The sequence below is a fragment of the Canis aureus genome, chromosome 4 (genome assembly GCF_053574225.1).
Source record: "Canis aureus isolate CA01 chromosome 4, VMU_Caureus_v.1.0, whole genome shotgun sequence".
Classification (NCBI taxonomy): Eukaryota; Metazoa; Chordata; class Mammalia; order Carnivora; family Canidae; genus Canis; species Canis aureus.
Window position 1 is genome coordinate 5322460 of NC_135614.1, and position 22765 is coordinate 5345224.

The 22765-nt window shown below is 44.9% G+C and overlaps 1 protein-coding gene and 1 long non-coding RNA gene across 2 annotated transcripts in view; both read left to right on the forward strand.

Annotated features, from left to right (window-relative positions):
• LOC144311769 (uncharacterized) overlaps positions 1–14672 on the forward strand; it is a 37222-nt gene extending 22550 nt beyond the window's left edge. Inside the window, exons 3-4 of the long non-coding RNA XR_013377293.1 lie at positions 13052–13214; positions 14578–14672. This is a non-coding gene — a long non-coding RNA (uncharacterized LOC144311769). The remainder of the gene's footprint in view (positions 1–13051; positions 13215–14577) is intronic.
• A 3197-nt stretch (positions 14673–17869) lies between these two features.
• NID1 (nidogen 1) overlaps positions 17870–22765 on the forward strand; it is an 83919-nt gene continuing 79023 nt past the window's right edge. Inside the window, exon 1 of the mRNA XM_077894417.1 lies at positions 17870–18225. Coding sequence (XP_077750543.1) covers positions 18001–18225 — 225 coding nt within the window. The 5' untranslated portion in view covers positions 17870–18000. The remainder of the gene's footprint in view (positions 18226–22765) is intronic.

Consider the following 22765-nt stretch of genomic DNA (forward strand, 5'->3'; position numbering starts at 1 on the left):
CGGAATCTCCTGACAGGGAGCCTGCGTCTCTTCCGCCCGTATCTCTGCCTCTCTGTGCGTCTCTTAGGAATAAATAAATAAATGAAAACCTTAAAAAAAATTATGGGAATCGAATTGTCCTTTCTGAAAACTCACACGGGCAGTGGTTTGGAAGATGGGAGAGGCAGGCCCACCAGAGAGAGAAGAGTTAATGAGGCCCGACTCCCAGAGTCCGTGTTTGTGTCGATGTCATCATAGAACACACCCTCTTGGGCCTCATTAACTCTGCCCCTCGGCGGGGCAGTACTCGTCGATCCACGGGCCGTTCCAAGCGGTACCCGCCGAGCTCCGGGGTTCAGCGGTGCACCCCTATGGAGGGGGCACTGGCTTGGTTCATACAAACGAAGAAGACGGGTAGCCTGACACTCGTATCAACTGAGGGGCCCGCTGAAGACTGTGCAAGGCTGTCTCCTCCTCCCCTCGCACCTTTGGCCCTCCTACTTTTGAGCCACGGTGGAAACTGTGTCCTAAGTCAGGCATGAAGTGGTAGAGCCTGGACCCAAGTCACAGCCGGCCTCGGTATGCCTGAAGATGCCCTAGAACACAGCTCCCACATTCCCTTCCTCTTGATGCACGCGGATTGTGGGGTGGAGGGGAGGTCCTTCCTTTCCCAGGAAGTGGCTTATTTTCCCTCCCCCAGTAGAGATCCTGAAAACAAAACATCCAACCCTTTCCAATGTGGTCCTTTCAAAGCCAGAACCTTTCAACTGTAACAGGAAATCCTTTATTTTTTCCCTTCATTTCAAATCTGAAAGGTTACCTGCATGTTCTAGGGGAGTTTTCAGTTCTCCCTTAGAACCAAGGCAGACTGCGTTCCTGCCTCTGTTCAGAAGCAGTAACAGACCTGGATTAGCCATAGCAGAGAATCAGGTGGAATTACTCTGGACAGGGGCTGATATCAGATCCTTTCTGGTTTAATTGGGGGGAACAGAATGGGATCAGACTCAGGACATGAGATAGAGTTCAGGGACCAGGTGGTACCCCGGAACATCCCTTTTTAACAGCTGCTTCTCTCCTCACATCCCAAACACTACACAAATACACACACACATGCATGCACACATACAAGACATCAGTATATACACTGATCTCACTCTTGTCTCTAGCCCTGCTGGCCACTTCACACACCAGGTATATTCTGACCTCAGGAACCTTTGTTCTGACTGTTCCCTCTGTCTGGGATACTCTTCTTCTTCTGCACAGCCTCATGGATCATTCCTTGACTTTCTTTTAGTCTCTGCTCAACTGACACCTTTCTTTTTAAAGATTTTATTTATTCTAAATATATATTATATAAATATATCTATGTTTATAATAAATATAATATTTATTATATTTTATTGAGGCAGACGCTCAACTGCTGAGCCACCCAGCTGTTCCCAAATGACACCTTTTTCATTGAAGCTTTTCTTCACCATCTCATTTAACATTCTTCCCACCACTACATTCCCAATGCCCCTACTTTATTCCATTTTCCCCATGGCACTAAGCATTTCTTACATTTTGTATATAATTGTATAATTGTATTATTTTGTCTCCCTCAACCATAATGTAAGTTTTATGACAGAAGGAATGCTCATCTATTCCAGTCAATGCTGTATCTCCATAGCTAAAACCAGGGGTCAGCAAAAACTAATAGCCCAGGGCCAAATTCAGCCCAACCCTACTATTCACATATAGCCAACAAGCTAAGAATGGCTTTTACATTTTAAAATGTGAAAAAAGAAAAAAACAAAAACCATTTCTAGCTTTTTGGTGAGAGAAGTTGCTTCAAGAGTTGAGGACAGGGCAGCCCAGGGTGCTCAGTGCTTTAGCGCCACCTTCAGCCCAGGGCGTGATCCTGGAGTCCCAGGTTCGAGTCCCATGTCAGGCTCCCTCCATGAAGCCTGCTTATCCCTCTGCCTGTGTCTCTGCCTCTCTCTCTCTCTCTCTCTCTCTCTTTCTCTGTCTCTCATGAAGAAATAAATAAAATCCTTAAAAAAAAAAAAAAAAAAAGAGTTGAGGACATTACTGAAGTACCTGACTGGCTCAGTCAGTAGAGTATGCAACTCTTGATCTCAGGGTTGTTGATTTGAGCCCCACAGTGGATTTAGAGATTACTTAAATATCTTTTTTAAAAAGAGTTGACATTACTGGGGCACCCGGCTGGCTCAGTAAAGCATTTGACTCTTGATTTCAGGGTTGCAGATTTGAGCTCCACATTGGGTGAAGAGATTACTTAAAAATCTTCAAAAAAAAAAAAAAAAAATCTTGGGACACCTGATTGGCTCAGTGGTGAGCATCTGCCTTTGGCTCAGGTCATGATCCCAAGGTCCTGGGATTGAGTCCCACATCAGGCTCTGCATGGAGCCTGCTTCTCCCTCTGCCTGCGTCTCTGCTTCTCTCTGTGTGTCTCTCATCAATAAATAAAATCTTTAAAAAAAATCTTAAAAATTGAGGACATTAGTCCTTGGCCTACAAAGCCTACAATATTTACAATCTGGCTCTTTACAGAAAGATTTTATCTACTCTTGCCCAAAACTATGTCCAGCATATAGTAGATGTTGAAGGAACAAACAAGTGAATGAATGAAGAATGTAGGGAGGACTACCATTTTACTTTCAGTTAGAAGAAATCAAGTAGGAAATATATGGCTGTGTTTCAAACAAATTTGATTTTCAGAGTTATGTGGATCAAGGGGGAAGTACATGGGTTTTCTCTTATTTATTAGAGGATATAGGAGGAGGGACAACTGGGTGGCTCAGCGGTTAAGCGTCTGCCTTTGGCTCAGGGTGTGATCCTGGAGTCCTGGGGTTGAGTCCCACATCAGGCTCCCTGCATGGAGCCTGCTTCTCCCTCCGTTTATGTCTCTGCCTCTCTCTTTCTCTCTCTGTATGGGTCTCTCATGAGTAAATAAATAAAATCTTAAAAAAAAAAAGAGGATATAGGAGGAAAGAGATGGTATATGTAGGACAAAGTAAAAGGAAAACTAAAAAGGAAATAGTATCAGGAAGAAGGAGGAGAATGGCAAGAGGGCAAGGAAAAGTGAGAAGCAAGTATAACCCAAGGTGTCGTGGATGTGTGACACATAGCATACATCACTATTCCTTATGAAGGCTGAGATCAACAACTCTGAGAAAGAAAAGTACCTACTCCATTCGGACGAAAGACACTCATTGACCAACTAATGTATGCAAGGCCCTACACCAGGCTCTAAAAGAATTCAGAAATGATAGTATAAATGCCAGCTTACTCTAGCCAGCATCAGAATCGCCTGGATGGCTTGCTAAAACACAGATGGGGGGCCCACTACTACGATTTTTGATTCAGTAGGTCTGGGGTAGGCCTGAGAATGTGTATTTTAACAAGTTCCTGAATGCTGCTGATGCTGCCTGTCCCACATTTTCAGAATCATTGGGCTAGTGTCCCCTCATTAGAGAGGTCTTCCTCAACGTCCCATCCAACTAGCATGCCTTCCTTTTACCGACACCTCCCTGTCTCTGTCCTCTTACCCTGCTCCATTATTCTTCACAGCTTGGATCACCACTGGCCGCTATAGGTTTTTGTTTGCTTATTATCTGTCTTCCCACCTATGGAAGCATTGTGAGAGGAGGGACTTTGTTTTGTTCTGGGCTGTTTCCTTAGATCTGAGCCTACATATAGTAGCAACTTAGTAAATATTTATGCAATGAGGATAGCACAAAAACATAAAGAAGTATATACAAAACAGTATAATACCAAAGTATAATGCAAAACAGTAGTCTTACTATAGAAGATAAGTAGACCAAGGTAGGACTTCATATTCATCAGAGTTGAGGGCATCAGGAAAGACTCAGGATTATTCAAAGCACTTAGTCTAGACCTAGAATGAGCAAGATGTCAATAACAGCTGAGAGAAGGTAGACAAGCAGACCCAGTGGTTATTATTATCAGGTTGATGCAGAATGGGATATTAACAAGTAAATGGGGATGCTTGGGTGGCTCAGTGGTTGGGCGTCTGCCTTTGGCTCAGGTCGTGATCCTGAGTCCTGGGATTGAAACCCACATCGGGCTCCCTGCATGGAGCCTGCTTCTCCCTCTGCCTCTGCCTCTCACTCTCTCTCTCTCTCTTTCTGTTGCTCATGAATAAATAAAATCTTTTTAAAAATTAAAAATAAAATAAAATGAAAAACAAGTAAATGGTTCAATAAGAGTTATGTAACTGGCAGGGCCTCCAACTGGGATTTGGTGGGCTATACCCTCCAAGGGCTACATAAGCTTGGGTAATTTCAAAGGAATCCATTTCTAGATCCTTAAGCTCTATTGCATTCCTTCTTTAAAATGATCTACCTAGGGGTACCTGGGTGGCTCAGTCAGTTAAGCATCCAACTCTTGGTTTCAGCTCAGGTAGTGATCTCATGGGTCATGAGATCAAGTCCCACCTCAGGCTTTGTGCTCAGTGGTGAATCTGCTTGATGATTGTCTCCCTCTGCCCCTCCCCCACTCACTCTCTGTTGTGCTCTCCCCAAAATAAATAAATCTTAAAAATAAAATGATCCATCTATTTCTCATGAGTCTTAAGCTATTTCAAAATAAAAATTATTTTTAAAATGAGAAAAAGAATAGAACTATGTCACATTTTTTTAAAATAGAGTATACAAAAGTCACCTTAATGTGTGTATGATTAGCAAGTTGCTGATTTCCTTCCAGTCTTCTCTGCCTGAGTGTATGTCATAAACATGATGCACAACTTAAAAAGAAAGATATAGTTGAGAATACCCAGAAAGTTGAGGTGTCACACTGTGTCTTGGTTTCCTAGAGCTACTGTAACAAAGTACCATACACTGGGTAACTTAAACAACAGATACTTATTTCTCCAGTGCTGGAGGCTGGATGCCCGAGATCAAGGCGTCAGGGATAAGCTCCCCACAAAGCCTCTCTCTTTGGCTTAAAGATGGCTACTGTCCTGATGCCTTTCAACATGGTCTTTTTTTCTCTGTGTATGCACTCCTAGTATTTCCTAGGTGTCCAAATTTCCTCTTCTTGTAAGGACATCAGTCGTATTATTAGGGTCCATCCTAATGGCCACATTTTAACTTCTTTCTTTCAAGGCCCTATCTCCAAATATAGTCACATCTGCTGTACTGGGGCTTAGGACTTCAACGTATAGCATTTGGGAGAGATACAATTCAACCCATACACACTAGTTTTCCTTTTCTAGCAATTCTTTCAAAATTACACTCCTCTCATTTTACAGAAGAAAGGCATTCTCTTCACCCATGCCAAATCCTGCTTTGGTGCCTTGATGTATGGCCTTTAAATAAAGGAAGGACTCCTAACACTAGTGTGGTATTGAGAAAGCCTGCAACTTTCCCTATAGATAACAAATCCATTTGCCCATCAGATGGTTTCCAATTCTTTGGTAGAGCACCTGCTTAAATTGTCACTTGACATCTGTTTACCATCCCCCTCCCATCACCAAAAATTATCCCTTTGCCCTCCACACACCCTTAAGGCTGGCTTGCATTTACGAATTATTTTCTTTTCCAAACCTGATCTTGAATTTCATAGTAATCTGATTCAATCTGTAGTCTGACATTGAAAAGGGGGCTAACAGGTATGATTTGAGGAGCTTTACAGTTAAAATTATAACATATTCTAAAATTGAGAATAAGAATAATATAGACAGAAGCAGAGGATCTAAGACCTCAGTGAATTGCTTTCCAATCCACTGCCTCCAACAATTTGGAGAAAACTAACCAGCAGTGACTGTTTCAAATAACTTATGTTTATAATAGCATTGTTCTGTATAAAAATTATCTCATATAAAATTATTCACTCTATCTAGAGTAGACATTTCAATTAATATACACCCATACTATTCCTTTTAGGTGTAGCTTAAAAGCTCCATGCTACCCAAAATGTGGTCTATAGACCAGAGCTAGTCTGCGGATTGTTACCGGTATTCAGCCAGACAAGTGTAAAACCTAAGAGCATCTGTGATGAGAAAGTTTTATATCAATTTGATAGAGTGATGCTATGTCTATTCAATCAAATAACTAAATAATGTGAAATTAAGCACTGTGAAACGTTTTAATTTTAATTGTATTTTTCATTTTAATTATATTTTATAGAAGTATCAGTCCATGACAAATTGGGTGCAATCCTTCACCATGGGCAGATTGAGAAGCACCCCTCCAGGTGGGCACCTGCATCAGTACATTAGTGACCACATGAGTGTAGATTCCTCTCTCCCATGCCCTCATTCCAGTCAGGATCCTATACAAGGGCATCTGTCAGAGCAAAGTCCAGATCCAACCTGCAAGCATTGGAAAAGCAGAGAATCAGGATGCACCCTGCAGGGGAAGCTTGAGCCATCAGTTTATGAGGGATTAGGGTATACTCTGTAGAGGGGACTCTCTGTGATGCATTCCCTGTGTAGAGCTTAGCCCTTTACTATGATCCTTCTCTCACATAAGAGAAGTGCAGGCAGTGGAGCAGCTCCATGCAATCCTTGGGGCCCTTGCAGCTTGCTATAGCACTCTCCCTGGGTATGCTTCATGGTTTAAGTCAACTGCTGAGCTCCAGTTAACACATCTGAATCCCAGGCAGCAGATGAAAGAAGGAAGGGAAACTTCCCAGGAGCCTTTCACTAGGTAAATATGAAGAACACTTTAAGGAACACATTGATTTTCATGTTCATTAGCATGCATGATTTCCAGGCCAGCCTTTTTCCCACTGGACTACTCAGCCATGAATAGAGCACATTTCTTCACAGGATTATAATGAAGAGGGTTTGAAATGCCCTTCCTTGATCAGCTTCCATTGTATGAATTCAAATTTTCTTTATTCCTATACTTTTTTGTTTATATAGGAATGAATAGTTTGTAATCAGAATTAAAGGGTCTGTACATAGGAAATCCCACTGTGATAGGAATTATCCAGAATGGAACAAAGTGAGCAAATGTGATCACATGAACATCTCAACAAACATATCTCAAGTTTTGATCAGTAATTCTCCATCTTGCCTCCCCACCCCTTTCCCAGATCCTGGCACACCCCTCAGGTTGATCAGAATCTGTGGAAGATGATTCTGACATTCTTCTCCGCCTCCCAGCCTCCTGTCTCTCAGTACACCCTGCTAGGAATTACTGTTCTGGAAGACAGCGAGGTGTGCTCTCTTGTTCCTGACGGAGCTTCTGAAAACTGAAGAGGCTGCCCAGCCTTTTGGAGAGGCTGTGTGGAGAAATCAACATTATTTCAAAAGCCAAAATAAAGAGGCACCTGGGTGGCTCAGTGGTTGAGCATCTGCCTTTGGCTCAGGGCATGATCCTGGGGTCCTGGGATTGAGCCCTGTATTAGGCTCCCCTCAGAGAGCCTGCTTCTCCTTCAGCCTAAGTCTCTGCCTCTCTCTGTGTGTCTCATCAATAAATAAATAAAATCTTAAAAAAAAAAGTCAAAATAAAATTTCACCATAGTTAGGAGTTGTCCTTGAAATACCTGGGTGGCTCAATAGTTGAGCGTATGTCTTTGGCTCAGGGTGTGATCCTGGAGTCCCGGGATCGAGTCCCACATCGGGCTCCGTGCATGGAGCCTGCATCTCCCTCTGCCTATGTCTCTGCCTCTCTCTCTGTGTCTCTCATGAATAGATAAATAAATAAAATCTTAAAAAAAAAAAAAAAAGATAGGACTCTGTGTTTAACTACCTGGCCCTGCTTCTTGTTCATTCAATATCCTTGGGCAAGGCATTTACTCTGAGTCTCAGTTTCCTTATCTATAAAATGGGGATAGAAAATACTGCAATATAATTGAGATTGTAGATACACTTTGTAAACTAAAGAGCTCTCAGCCAAGATGAGGTATTGTTAAAATCATTGACAAATAAGATATAGGAAAGAGATGAATTGTGTTGGGGGGATTTGGGAAGGATTTTTGCAGAAAGTGCATTTGAACTGGATCTGTAGAAAGATTAAAAGACACGCATCTTATTTCTCCAGTGTTGGTGGTGATTTTTGCCCACAACCTATTTCTCATCTCCTTTTGCCCTTACTCTCAACAGTGACATACCAAGGACAACGGAAATGTTCACATCCTTATTACAGTTTATTACTTATAAAACATATTTTAATAAAGTTGATTTTTTAAAAAAATGTTCACATCCTTTAATCCTTTGGGGAAGAGGATTTCAGGAAATAATCCCCAGAGGAAGAGCAATATTTACTGCAGATGTGATTAAATAATAGACAAAAAAAAAATTAGAAACAGCCTAAATGCTAACAGTTGGGAAATGGTCAGACTCTAATAAATGCAGTGCATATGAAATATATAAATAAAGCTATACTGCAACATGGAAAATCATTATACTATAGCATTAATAGGAAAAAAGTGAATACAAAATGATGTATATGTACTTTAGTGGCAACACTGTATAGATATTTGCATATTATCTCACTGTAACACATGTTGAATGGTTGAGAAATGCATACATACCACAGCATCTATGGCACTTTCCCTTGAAAAACATCCGGAACTTCTGTAGAATTGTGTGCCCAGCTCCCAGGGTGTGAGAGGAAGAGAACAAAAAAGAAGAAAATAAAAGAAATGGGATAAAGGGGGAGAGGAGAAAAAAAAAATAGAGAGGGAAAATACAAAGTAGGCGAGGTGGGAATAAAAGAGAGGATCCCTAGGACCACAGGGCCAGGACAACCTTTGCCAATGGGGCTGCTTGCAGGTTAGTGGAGGAGTAGAAGGAGGAATATCTGAAGTGGGATAGAAAGTCCTAGACCCAGATGAGGATGGGTGTGGCTCACTGTCTGGGTAAGAGCTGTGCTTGTGTGCATTTTGCACATTCCTACATGGCTCTGTTCAAGCGGGTGCAGCTTTCTGTGTTCAGCTGGTGTTTCTCGAAGGCAAAAATTTGCATATGCAAATACCAAAATGCATTATGCTGAAACTGTTTACTAATACATCATTCATATTAGAATAGATTTGCATTATTGAAGCAAGCATCCTAGCAGAAGTGACAGTACCTAAATTCAATGAAGAGACAATAGTATTTTGGTCTTTGTACTAATAACCTTTCAGTGATAATATCTCATTTAGTCTCAAACTGGAATCATTTTCCTTCTTGGCTCTTTTGTACTAGATTCGTACCATTTTCAATGTTTTCCAAAACCGGAGACAGCTGTTTAATTCGGTCATGGATGTATTCTGGTAATTTGGTTGATTCCTTCCAGTTTTGACATTGCCTATTTAACTATTTTCAGGTGCTTGTTGACTCTCAAAAGCCCTTACTTTGGCCAATAGGGCCAAGGGGTTTACCCCTGCTTACCCAGCTCTCCCAACCGGACCTTGCTGGTCTTTTTTTTTTTTTAAGATTTTATTTATTTATTCATGGAAGACATAGAGAGCTAGGCAGAGACACAGGCAGAGGGAGAAGCAGGCTCCATGCAGGGAGCCCGATGTGGGACTCGATCCCAGGACCCCAGGATCATGCCCTGAGCCAAAAGCAAATGCTCAACCACTGAGCTACCCAAGTGTCCCACCTTGATGGTCTTGAACAGAGGGAGCCCATTCTTGCTGAGGAACTTTACATCTATGGTCCCCTCACCCTGAACGCAGCCCTGTCCAGACTTCTACTTACTAATGCTCCTTCATCCTGTCCACATGTGGCTCCCTAACTTCTTCAGGCCTCTGTTCCAAAGGGAACAGGTACTCGGTGAAGACTTCCTCGATCTTCCTAAATAAAATAATTTTCACACCCACCCATGTCACAATACTCTTCAGTTTTTTCCTAATTTATTTTTATTCATAGCACTTTTACCCATCACCTCTCCACACAATATCTAATTGCTTATTCATTCCCTTGTTGTCCATCTCCCCCCATGAGCATATTTTGTTCTTGGGTGTGTCTCAATGCCCAGAATAGTGTCAGGTACATAGTCGGTGCTCAATAAATAGTCATTAATGAATGCATGATCAATATAGGGTTACTGAAGGTATAAAAATAAATGCTAGATAAAATTATCTAGGGGTCAATTAACCTGCCCAAAAAACCTAGCACTAAATGTGTACTCTGTCTTCAATACTTGAATGGTTTTACCTGGCTGACTTGAGGGAGATTGTGAACTGGGCCAATTGGGTCATAAACACCCTGATTTTCTGTTATCTTTCATTCCTCAATTGTATCCTTGTACCTCTTCTAGTCTCCTGAAATTCCCTCTGCTATGTCAAAACATGTTCTCTGATTTTAATTGGAAGGAAAACCTTAAGTTAGACAAACAAAATTAAAACCAGTGGTAAATTAGGACTTGAAGAAGTCTTTTGTACCCTCTAGGATAATCCCGTGAAGGCAGTTGTCTAATCTATTTTATTGAAATGTAAAATATCCTCAGAACACTATCTACTGCAACCTCACCCCAGAAGGTACAGATTCTAAGCACTAAGGAGATAACATGTAGCCTATACCACTGGCCTAGATGGGCTGAACTTGTTCTAGTCAAACATACTTACTTTACCCTGCTAAGCATACTTGATCTCATAAGAATCTTGTAAGGAAATGTGTTACTTTTTTTTTTTTTAATTTTGCAAGATCCGATGGCTACCCATTTGCTAAGTGGTCAGTGGTTCTCAGTGTAACATACAGAACCAGAAGCTAAGTGGTGACTATTGCTCAATCCCATTCCAGTGAGGAAATTTTTACCAACATGGTTTTGTAAATACGTGTAAATACATAGCTCTAATTAGCTAAGACAAAGTAATGAGTCATCATGGTCTTCTTCCTCTATGACTGAGTACAGTCAGTTACAGTGACGTACATTGCAATCATTTGGTCATCACAATTTATGCTGAACTTATTTATTTATACAAGTTTGACCTGTTCAGGTTTGGTTACATTAAATTTACCACACAGGAATAGGACTTTATGAAGATTTAATAACAAAATAAAATTAAGAAGGGTGCCTGGGTGGCTCAGTCGGTTAAGTGTCCAACTCTTGATCTCAGATCAGGTCTCGATCTCAGGATTGTGAGTTTAAGTATGTCTTATTAAAAAAAATTAATAAGAAATAATGCCTTCATTTGCACTTGACAATTGAATGTTATGACAATCTGAGGCCATATGTATGACCCATCACAAATCACTATTATTTTATAGTTATTGATTGATTGATTGAGTAGGGCTGAGACACAATGTTACATTTGTTTCAGGTGTACAACTTAGTGATTTGACAGGTTTATGCATTGTGCTATGTTCAAGTGCAGTTACCATCTGTCCAGTTAAATCACTATTACAATATCATTGACTGTATTCCTTATGTTATGCTTTTTATTCCCATGATTTATTCTGGTATCTCCCTCTTCCCTTCAGCCATTTTGCTCAACTCCCCATGGCTCTTCTCTCAGCAACCATCAGTTTGTTTTCTGTACTTAAAGGTCTGATTCTGCTTTTGTTTGTTTATCCATTTGGGTGTTTTTTAGATTCCACTTCTATGCAGAATCCTATGGTATTTTTTTTCTCAGTATTCCGGTTTGCATAATATCCTCTAAGCCCACCCAGCCCACTCATATTGTCTCAAATGGCAAGAGCTCATCCCTTTTATGACTGCATAATATTCCAGTGCACATGTATTACATTTTCCTTATCCATTGGTCTATTGATGGACACTTAGGCTTCTTCCATATCTTGGCTATTGTAAATTATGCTGTACTAAACATAGGTACATATATATCTTTCAAATTAGTGTTTTTGTTTTCTTTGGGTAAACATCCAGTAGTGGAATTACTGGATCATATGATAGTTCTATTTTTTATTTTTTGAGGAAACTCCACACTTTTTACAGTGGCTACACCAGTTTGTATTCCCACTGATATTGCATGAGGGTTCCTTTTTCTCCATATCCTCACCAACACTTGCTATTTCTTGTCATTTCAATATTAGCCTTTCTAACTAGTGCAAGATGATATCTCACTGTGGTTTTATTTGCATTTCTCTGATGATTAGTGATGTTGAGCATCTTTTCATGTGACTTGGCCATCTTTATATCTTCTTTGGAAAAATGTCTATTCAGGTCTTCTGTCCGTTTTTAAATCAGATTGTTTGGGTTTTTTTTTTTTTGGTGTTGAGTTGTATAAGTTCTTTACATATTTTGAATATTAACCCCTTACCAGATATGTCATTTGCAAATATCTTTTCCCATTCAGTAGGTAGGTTGTCTTTCTGTTTTTCTTTTATGGTTTCTTTCACTGTGCAAAAGCTTTTTATTTGGTATAGTCCTGAGAATTTCATTTTGCTTTTGTTTCCTTTGCCTAGGGAGACACATCTAGAAAAATGTTGCCACGGCTGATGTAAAAAATTACTGCCTATGTTCTCTTCCAGGGTTTTTATAGTTTTAGGTCTCACATTCAGGTCTTGAATCCATTTTGAGTTTATTTTTGTGTGTGGTGTTTAGAAAGTGGTCCTATTTCATTCTTTTATATGTAGCTGTCCAGTTTTCCTAGCCCTGTTTATTGAAGAGATTATCCTTTCCCCATTGTATAGTCTTGCCTCCTTTGTCAGATCATATTGTTGTGGGATTTATTTTTGGGCTTTCTATTCTGTCCCATTGACCTACATGTCTATATTTGTGCCAGCACTATACTGTTTTCATTACTACAGCTTTGTACTGTATCTGCAAACCTGGTATTGTGATACTTCCAGCTTTGTTCTTCTTTCTGAGGATTTCTCTGGCTACTCAGGGCCTCCTGTGGTTACATACAAGTTTAGGATTTTAAAAATTCTAGTTCTGTGAAAAATGCTGGTGTTTTTTTGATAGGGATTGCATTGAATCTGTAGATTGCTTTGGGTAATAAGGACATTTCAATGTTACTAATTCTTCCAACCCATTAACGTGGAATGCTTTTCCATTTGTTGGTGTCATCTTCAATTTCTTTCATCAGTGTTTATAGTTTTAAGACTATAGGTCTTTCACCTTTATTCCTAGATATTTTATTCTTTTTGGTGCAATTGTAAATGGTATTATTTTTATTTTTTATTTTTTATTTTTTATTTATTCAGAGGTGGAGAGAGAGAGAGGCAGGCAGAGAGGCAGAGACACAGCAGAGGGAGAAGCAGGCTCTATGCAGGGAGCCCGACGTGGGACTCGATCCCAGGTCTCCAGGATCACACCCCGGGCTGCAGGCGGCGTTAAACTGCTGCGCCACCGGGGCTGCCCTAAATGGTATTATTTTTAAATTTCTCTTTCTGCTACTGCATTATTAGTGTATAAAAATGGAACAGATTTCTGTATACTTACTTTCTATCCTGTGACTTTCCTGGATTAATTTATCAGCTCTAGTAGTTTTTTTTTTTTTTGGTGAAGTCTTTAGAATTTTCTATATATAGTCTCATGTCATCTACAAGTAGTGACAGTTTAACTTCTTTACTAATCTGGATGCCTCTTATTTGTTTTTCTTGTCTGATTACTGTGGCTAAATCAGTATTATTTTCAACAAAACATTCATATGAGCCATCTAAAATAAATATGGATTACAATATCAAAAATCTTTGCTATTCTTTCATAGAAGCAGAGTACAATGGTAGTTGCAGGGGCTGAAGAACGGAGGAAATGGGGAAGTGTTGGCCAAATGGTACAAACTTTGTTTATAAGATAAATTCTGTGGATATAATGTACAGCATGGTGACTATAGTTAATAATATGTATTGTATACTTGCTAATTTGCTAAGGTAGTAGTGTTTGTGTGTGTGTGTGTGTGTGTGCACGTGCACCCTTAAGTAGACTCCATGCCCAGAGTAAAGCCCAATGCAGGGCTTGAACTCAAGACCCTGAGATGGAATCTTGAGATGAGATTAAGAGTCAGATGCTTAAATTACTGAGCCACCCCATTAAGATAGTAGATTTTCAGTGTTCTCATCACACACGCAAAAAATGCCAACTGTGAAATGATAGATGTGTTAATTACCTCAATTGTGGTAATCATTTACATTTGTATATCAAATCATTACATTGTACGCCTTAAATGCATACAATTTTTGTCAATTATACCTCAATAAAGATTGGAAAAAAGTGATTAACATATGAAAATCCATTATTAGAAGATGATAATTAAGAATAGCAGCTGAGAAGGCATAAACATAAACTTTTTGGATCAATCTCTTAATAGTTCCCTATAATTTTGTTTTGGGATGAACATTGTTTTGGAACATGACATAGTTACAGAAATATTCTTGGAAATAATTCTCTTCTTTAGTTAGGAGTGGTTATTTAATTTGTGTTATCTTTATCCGTGATAAGAATTGAGGTTAAGTTGTTTAAAATAGTGATCATCTTATTCACAAATTAGGTAAATTCCCCTGGAATTGAAACACTAGCACATTTATGTCTACATAACATCTAGTAAATAAAGGAATCTTCCATGACCATATGTGGTCAGTGGCCAAACCTCACAGGAGAACGAGATTAGAACTTTTTCAGTGAGATTAGTCTTTTTCAGTGAAATAGCCAATTGAGCTATTTCTCCATTCAGTTGCCTAGACTTTTGTCTGAATAAACCAAATAGAAAGTTTAACTTGTTTTCTTATAGATATGCCTGCTTCCTGAATTTTGTCTTCCTGTCTCATCCGGTTGATAGCACTCAGTGAAAAAGTACAAGTCTCTAACGTGACGAGTTTAATAAAAGATAATTTTTAAAAAACCTGGTATATTATGTCATTCTGGGTTCATATGCTACTGCAGATAGCAAATGGTTCTTAAAAGTACTACTGAGTTTTCAAACTATTAATTTTTATTAACATGCACACAGCATTAGTTGAGGCTCTGTGAACTCTGGAAAAGAAAAGAACACATGAGGCTTCACCCAAAGAGCTTATATTGGAGGGGAAAAAAACACATGAAACAACTAGAGGAAAATATGTAATTGTTACATATACTTAGAAAATGACCAGGGCATAACATAAAATTAAGTATTTAATGATGAAGATTGTGTATCTAAATGTATTTAAAACTAGAAATCCTAAAGGAGTAGCTGGCAGCTACATTGTCTCAGTCAGAGGCATAGCATAGATGTCACATTCCCTAGCACCAAACGATGTGCAATGAGTGCAGGGCTATTAATAGGAAACGACAGACAGTTTACGATACATACCAGACTCACTTAAGCAAGACCATTCTTTTTTTTTTTTTTAATTTATTTTTATTTTTATTTATTTTTTTTAAGCAAGACCATTCTGATAGAATAAATGAACATGTAAATAGTAAATGAACATTATGTATAAACAACAGAGCAGATATACCTTGTGGATGGAAATTGGGGGAGAAACCTCTCCTTTTACAGAAAGGCAGAAGGGTGTGGCAGAAAAAGTATTAGCTTTGGTTTCAGATACACTGAAATTTGAAAACATTCAAATCCTGGCGGCTCTTCCACAAACTACAAAACTGGGCGTATTATCTAACTTCTGCAAGTCCCATTTCCCCATATCTGCTTGAGGCTACTCACTTAGGCAACTGTTATTGGTATTCATTCTGTTAAGACTAGTTCACATCTCACCATGTTACTATTACGTCTGTCTGTCTTCTCCAACAGACTGTGAACTGCTCCCCAAAGGGATTGTGTCTTAATAGTCTTGGAGCTTTGCACTGGTATTCTGGAGAACTTGCTCTTGTAGGAGCCGAGGGAAATGCCGTGAACCAATAGGAGTTGCAGAATCTGTCTGAGTACCAAAAACGGAGAGGATTCCAGGCACGAGCAACAGCTTCAGCATAGCTCTGAAGTGAGACAGAAGATGGGGGCTTTGAAAGAGGATAGTCTGAGTGAGGCAACAGGCAGGAAAAGGCTGGCTTGGTGTCATAGGGCCCATGCCGAGTACAGGTAAGCACAGAGGATGAAGAGGAGCCTCCAGAAAGAGTCGTTGGCGGGTTGAATGGGCAGTGCTGGGGCCTGGAAGCCCAGAGGTACAGCAGTTGAAGCCAGGGATGGTGTGGAGCACAGTCAGGAAGTGTGCTTCAGGGGTGGGGGACAGGGGCTCCTGGGAGATAAAGGAAAAGCCATCAGATTTGGTAATGGATTGCAAGGAGCACTAGTCACTTTTTTTTTTTAATTTTTATTTATTTATGATACTCACGCAGAGAGAGAGAGGCAGAGACATAGGCAGAGGGAGAAGCAGGCTCCATGCACCAGGAGCCCGACGTGGTATTCGATCCCGGGTCTCCAGGATCGCGCCCTGGGCCAAAGGCAGGCGCTGAACCGCTGCGCCAACCAGGGATCCCACACTAGTCACTTTTTAACAAGAGAGAAACTGCATCAATACAGAAGCCATTTAATGTAGTGGTTAAGGTGGTCCTGGAACTGGACGACCCTGGGTCACCTGCAGGCTTCCAGCTGTGCAGCTTTAGCAAAATGACTTAAACCTCTCTGGATCTCTGTGCCCCTCTTCAGGAAAATGGGGATGGTCTCTCTCCTAGGGTTATCGTGGTTGCAAAACGAACTGATACCTTGTAGAAATGTAGTGTTTTCTGTGACAGCTAATGAATTTAAAAGAAAAAGACATCCAGAATGATCAAAGACTTTCTGTTCAGAGGGTGGATGTCATTTGCTTTTTATGTTTTCTATTGGTTCAGGACTCCTGCTCCTTAAATATTATATTGAATTTGCTGTTTACTGTGAGAATTATTTCGAATTGCGTCCTAGGTCTTTCATTTTAGCTGGTGACAGGCAACAGAAATGCCCCGTGTTGACCTCTCTAGGTTAAGAGGTCTGATAGCAAGCACATATCCAACACCCACTGTCCCTGACTTCAAAAGGCAGCCCTGTTTTGCAATCCTGCAGGCTCAAAACCTTACACCCAATTCTAACTTCTCTCCCTAACCCCCATATCAGATTCATAATCAAGTCTCATTCCTTCTTTCATTGTAATGCCTCTTAGGTCCAATTCTTCTCAATATCCATCCACCTTTTCCATTCTCACTACCCCTCACCCCTGTTTTCCCTTTCAATAGCCCTCTGATGACCTCCCAATGAATGCCAAATTAATGATCAACCCATTACTTAGGACACCAGCTACATGCCTTATCGCCCTTTGTCAGGAACTCTCAATAGCTGTTCTCTGAGCGTTAAGAGCGAGTTCAAATTCCTAGGTTTGGTATTAAGGCTTTCCTCCCAACAGCCCTCGTTCCACATTCTCAACTGGGAGATTGTGTCTTGAATCCGCTCACAGCTCCAGTTTCCAGAACGTCCCTTCCCCAGCCTCCTGATGACTTTTCCATCCCCTTCCAGAAGCCGTGGTTCGAGTCCCGGGTCCCTCTCGGAAGTTCTCCTTGGCCAATTATTCCAGCCCTAATGTCATTTTATCACTTGGGGGCCCCGCCCCACCAAACACCGGATTATCATATACACTCGTGACTGTGTCTCCGAGGGTGGGACCCCCCGTCTGGCCGAACTTCCACCTCACTCAATGACGCTGAAAACCTGGATGGATGAGTAGATGAACGCGTCGGGTCCAGTCCCCTCTCCCTGATTTCCTGCACCTACCTGCCCCCTCTTCCTGCCAGAGTCCCACCCAGCGAGTCCGACCTGGACGCCGCCGAGCAGCGCCGGGGTGGACTGTGCTCCTGAAGGCGGAGCGTTTCCACGCAGCCCGCCCTCCGACTGGGCCCGGACCCCAGGCCCGGGGCGCGAAGCCGCGCGCTCGGCTCTCCCGCGGCCCCCGCGCTCCTGCCCCCGCGGGGTCCAGGGCGACGCGCCAGGACCGCGGGGGTGGGCCGAGCCCCTCCCCCCCTCCCCCCCTCCCCCGCCCATTGGGCGGCCACTGCGGCGCGTCCGGCCCGGGGCGGGCGGGCCCTCCCCCTCCCCCTCCCCACCCCCACCTCCCCTGGTCCTCCTCCGCTATTTCCCGGGGAGGGAACCTCGGGAGGCGGGTGCAGGGGCAGCCGAGGGGCGTCCGGTTACGTCTCCGCCCTCCCCGGCCTCGTCCGCCGAGCCGCTAGGTTTGCGGGACGCCAGTTCGGGACCATGTCGGCCGCGAGGCGCCGGGGCGAGACTGCGTGGACGCGGGCGCTGCTGCTGCAGCTGCTGCTGGTGGGGCCCGGGGGCTGCCTGAGCCGCCAGGAGCTCTTCCCGTTCGGTCCGGGACACGGGGACCTGCAGCTGGAGCCCGGGGACGACCGCGTCTCCCCAGCCCTGGAGCTGAGGCGGGCGCTCCGCTTCTTCGACAAATCCGACATCGATTCGGTCTACGTGAGTGCGAGTCGGGGGGCCGGCGGGGGCTGTAGCGGCGGAGGGCGTGGGGCCGAGCCGGCGGCGGACGGAGGCGGGGGCCGGCGGGGGCGCCCGCGGGGCTGGCCGGACGAGGGCGTCCTGGGCGGGGACGGGGACCCCCGGCCGGGCCACTGCAGCAGGAGGGGTGCGGGCCGGGCTGCTCCGCGCGCGCCCCGCCGGCCCCGGGGAGCCCCAGCACCCCGAGGCCCCCGGCACCCCCGGCACCCGAGGCCCCCAGCACCCCGAGGCCCCTGACACCCCCGGGACCCCGGCACCCCGAGGCCGCCGGCACCCCCGGGACCCCGGCACCCCGAGGACCCCCAGCACCCCGAGGCCCCCGGCACCCCCGGGACCCCGGCACCCCGAGGCCCCAGCACCCCGAGGCCCCCGGCACCCCCGGGACCCCTGCACCCCGAGGCCCCCGGCACCCCCGGGACCCCGGCACCCCGAGGCCCCAGCACCCCGAGGCCCCAGCACCCCGAGGCCCCCGGCACCCCGAGGCCCCTGACACCCCCGGGACCCCGGCACCCCGAGGCCGCCGGCACCCCCGGGACCCCGGCACCCCGAGGACCCCCAGCACCCCGAGGCCCCCGGCACCCCCGGGACCCCGGCACCCCGAGGCCCCAGCACCCCGAGGCCCCCGGCACCCCGAGGCCCCCAGCACCCCGAGGCCCCCGGCACCCCCGGGACCCCGGGACCCCGAGGCCCCCGGCACCCCGAGGCCCCAGCACCCCGAGGCCCCCGGCACCCCGAGGCCCCAGCACCCCGAGGCCCCCAGCACCCCGAGGCCCCCGGCACCCCCGGGACCCCGGCACCCCGAGGCCCCCGGCACCCCGAGGCCCCAGCACCCCGAGGCCCCCGGCACCCCGAGGCCCCAGCACCCCGAGGCCCCCAGCACCCCGAGGCCCCCGGCACCCCCGGGACCCCGGGACCGCGGGAGGCGTCCCCCCCCCCCCCCCCCCCCCGGCAGCTGGTCCCGCTATGGACCCGTCCCTTGGGCCCGCGAGCCGGGCGGGCGGGCAGGTCCGGGCGGGCAGGTCCGGGCCGCGCTCGGGGCAGAGCAGCCCGTCACAGCCGCGCGGGGCCCGGGATTTCGCCGACAGCCGGCGCCTGGGTGCGGGCTCCGGGTGTGTCTCGGCCGTGCGCGCGTTTCGGGCCAGAATTTAGCGCTGGGAAGGCAGGGCGACCTGGCGATCCAGTTCCTGTGGCGGAGCAGGGTCACCACGGGGGCCGTCAGCCCTGGAGCCTTCTCCGGATGGGCCGGGCCTGGGGCGCTGTCAGCTTGTCGGTCCTTCCGTGCCGCCGCCTTCCCCAGCCGCGCACCATGTGGGTTTCATATAAAGCTGAGCGCATTCCAGAGTGGGGGTGGGGGAGGACGCGACAGCAACCGCGGCTGGAGCCTGTCCTGCCTGTGAAGTGCCTGTGCCCGTCCGCGCGGGCCGACCGCGCCTCGGCGACCCCACGTGCAGCTCGCCGGCTTTGCCTGAGAGGACTGAGTCCCTGCAGTCTCTACCCTCGGACAGGGTCGCCCTAGTGAGCTGACTGCCCTGACCCCCCGGGCAGTCTGATGAAGCCTGTAACACCCCCTCGTGGAATATTTTTAATCACAAAAACCAAAATCTGCAGGATTGCCCAGGAAATCAATCATGTTGAAATCCAGATAAAAATATTAAAAGTAAGGGCACCTGGGTGGCTCAGTGGTTCAGCCTCTGCCTTTGGCTCAGGTCCTGATCCCAGGCTCATGGGATCGAGTCCCGCATCCGGCTCCCCTCAGGGAGCCTGCTTCTCCTTCTGCCTATGTCAATGCTTCTTTCTCTGTGTCTTTCATGAATAAATACATTTTTTAAAAAAAAACAAAGAATTAAAACAAAAACTGTCTGAAGTAACATATGTGCTTATCTTTACCCATTATTAAATAGTAAGGTGTAACCGTGAGTCCAGTGGGAGGTGGTAGTCAGATAATTACTGAATTTTCAAGATCAGGAGGACAGTAAACAACATTTGAAGACAGGTGCTGTGAGACTAAAATGTGGTGTGAGAATACCTGTGATTTTCTATTTGTGGCAAGGTTATTAAGAGTTACCACTAGGCTTTGTTGCCTGCATTCATAATGACAGGAAATACTACATACCAGCCAGAGGTTATTGAAAATAAAATGAAATTTCTTTTTTCCCTCTTAACAGACCCACTGAATTCTTTTGTTAAATTTGGGACCTCCTCCTCACCTTTATTTGTGGCATTAGACTAACCACATTACATTCTAAAAACTTTGAAAATTTCTTGATAAAAAAAAGGATTTTACGATTGGGAAAAAATTTAAAAATATAAAAAAGGATTTTGGTCAAACCATACCTTCCAGGTCTATGTGGGTTTCTTTCTTTCTTTTTTTTTTTTTTAAGATTTTATTTATTTATTCATGAGAGACAAGAGAGGCAGAGACATAGGCAGAGGGAGAAGCAGGCTCCCTGGGGAGAGCCCGACGTGGGACTTGATCCTAGGACCCCAGGATCAAGCCCTGAGCCAAAGGCAGATGCTCTACCACTGAGCCACCCAAGTGCCCCTCTACTTGGGTTTCATCTGCACTTCAATGAGAAAGAATCCCAGAGCTCTGTTGGATGTTATATCTGCCACTGGCTGGGCTCTTAGGAAGCTGAGTCTGAATGGAGATTAGCAGGCAGGTTATTTCTTTGGGTTGAGTGCCTTACCTACAGAAGGGAAGGAGGTGCTGACAGGCTGAGCAGAGGCTGAAGCTGAGTGGCTTGCAGCCCTAGTAAAAGCCTCAGCCAGCCCCTGGGAGCCCTGATGTGGGATGACTTTCCATAGCTGTCTCAAGTCTGTGAGAGGGTTGGGCCTCAGTGCCCTCACAGCAGGTCAGTCATTGCATAAGGGCTGCCCTGGAAGAAAGGTAACCCTGAGCAAGGCAGTCCTCAAAGAGGGCTGACGAGGGAGGGCTGTATTCTCAGGAGTCAAGGAGGAGGGATCCAGGGTGTGATGGATGTGAACAGGTGAATCATCAGGGATGTGCATATGAGCTGGGTGGTCTGGACTGTGCTGGGGGTACCTGACTAGGAAGATGAAGAGCCCCTGAGAAGGAAAACAATTATTGGGTGAATGTATCTTCCATGTGTCAGACACTTGCTAGTTTTAGGTTATTTAATCTTCAAGACAACCTGCCCTTCTTTACAGATGAAGCAATAACAATAAACACTGGTCCCAGAATTCCCAAATCCTACCAAATGTTTCTACCCAAATGCCCACCTGTCGGTTCAGGTTTCACATGGCAAACTGATAATACTCACGTCCCTCCTTCCCTCAGCTACTTTCACTGCCGCTTGCTTTCCCTTGGTAGTGGTACCTCGTGAGGGTTCTCACACTGCATCGAGGCTGCCTTATGCTGTCCCTTTATTCATTTATTCTGCAAATACTTACCAAGTGCCTACTATATGCCAGGCACTATTTCAAGTACTCAAAATGTAAGTGAACAAATCAAAGAATCCTATCCTCAAGTAATTTGCATTCTAGCAGAGGAGTGGGACCAAGAAAATAAACAGCAAACATAATAAATGATATTTTAGTAGTTGATATGCTACAAATATCAGGGCTCTGGGATGGAGCAGGCAGTTGAATAGGAGTCTGGAATTTAGAAGAAAAGCCTAGGCTTCAGATATAAATTTGGAAGTCATTGGCACATAGATGATATTTAAAACGAGAACTAAATGAACCCGACCAGGGGAGTATATTTGATGGAGAAGAGGTCCCAGGGAGCCTCCAACAGGTCAGAGAAAAGAAGAGGAGTCAGCAATGGAGGGCATGGCCAGTGAGGTGAGAGGAAATGCAAGGAGAAGGAGTCCTGGAAGCCAAGTGAGGAAAGTGTATTAAGGAGGAGGGAGTAAATCACACCATGTTAAATGGGTCCAAAAGGTGAGAATGAGAGTTGTCCATTGGCTTGACTAACATGGCAGTCAGTTCCCCATTACACCTTCATGGCAGGTCCTCACATTTGTATCTTTCTTGTCCTGTTGGCAACAACACTTTCCAAATGTGTCCAGCCTCTTTAGTGCCCACCCCCTGTCCTGACTTCAGAAGACAGACCATGCACTCTTCGGTCTGGATGTGGGGCCTCCGCCTACCATTCGAGCTTCATCTCCAGCTTTGCCTTAACCTTTCTCAGGGAGTCATTTATGCCTTACTTTGGCCCTTTGCTCATTCTTTTGTTCTTCTGCTTTACCCATCTCGTACCTCTCAGATTCACTTCCATTCTCAGGGTCAACACAAGACCCTCCTCCTTCCTAACTGACTGGTATCTGCAGACTGTGTAAAGTCCTCAGTCCTTAGAACTCACTGTCTGATTCGGAGCTTGATCTATTGATAGATGTTCACATATCTTCATTTAATCTGTTCACCTGGAGTATCAGTAGGTAATGTGGGAAGAGTGAGGTCTCTGGAGCCCAATTCATGTGGCCTTGGATCTCCGTTCTGCCACTTACTTGCTGTGGATCTCTGAAAGCCCTGGTTTGTT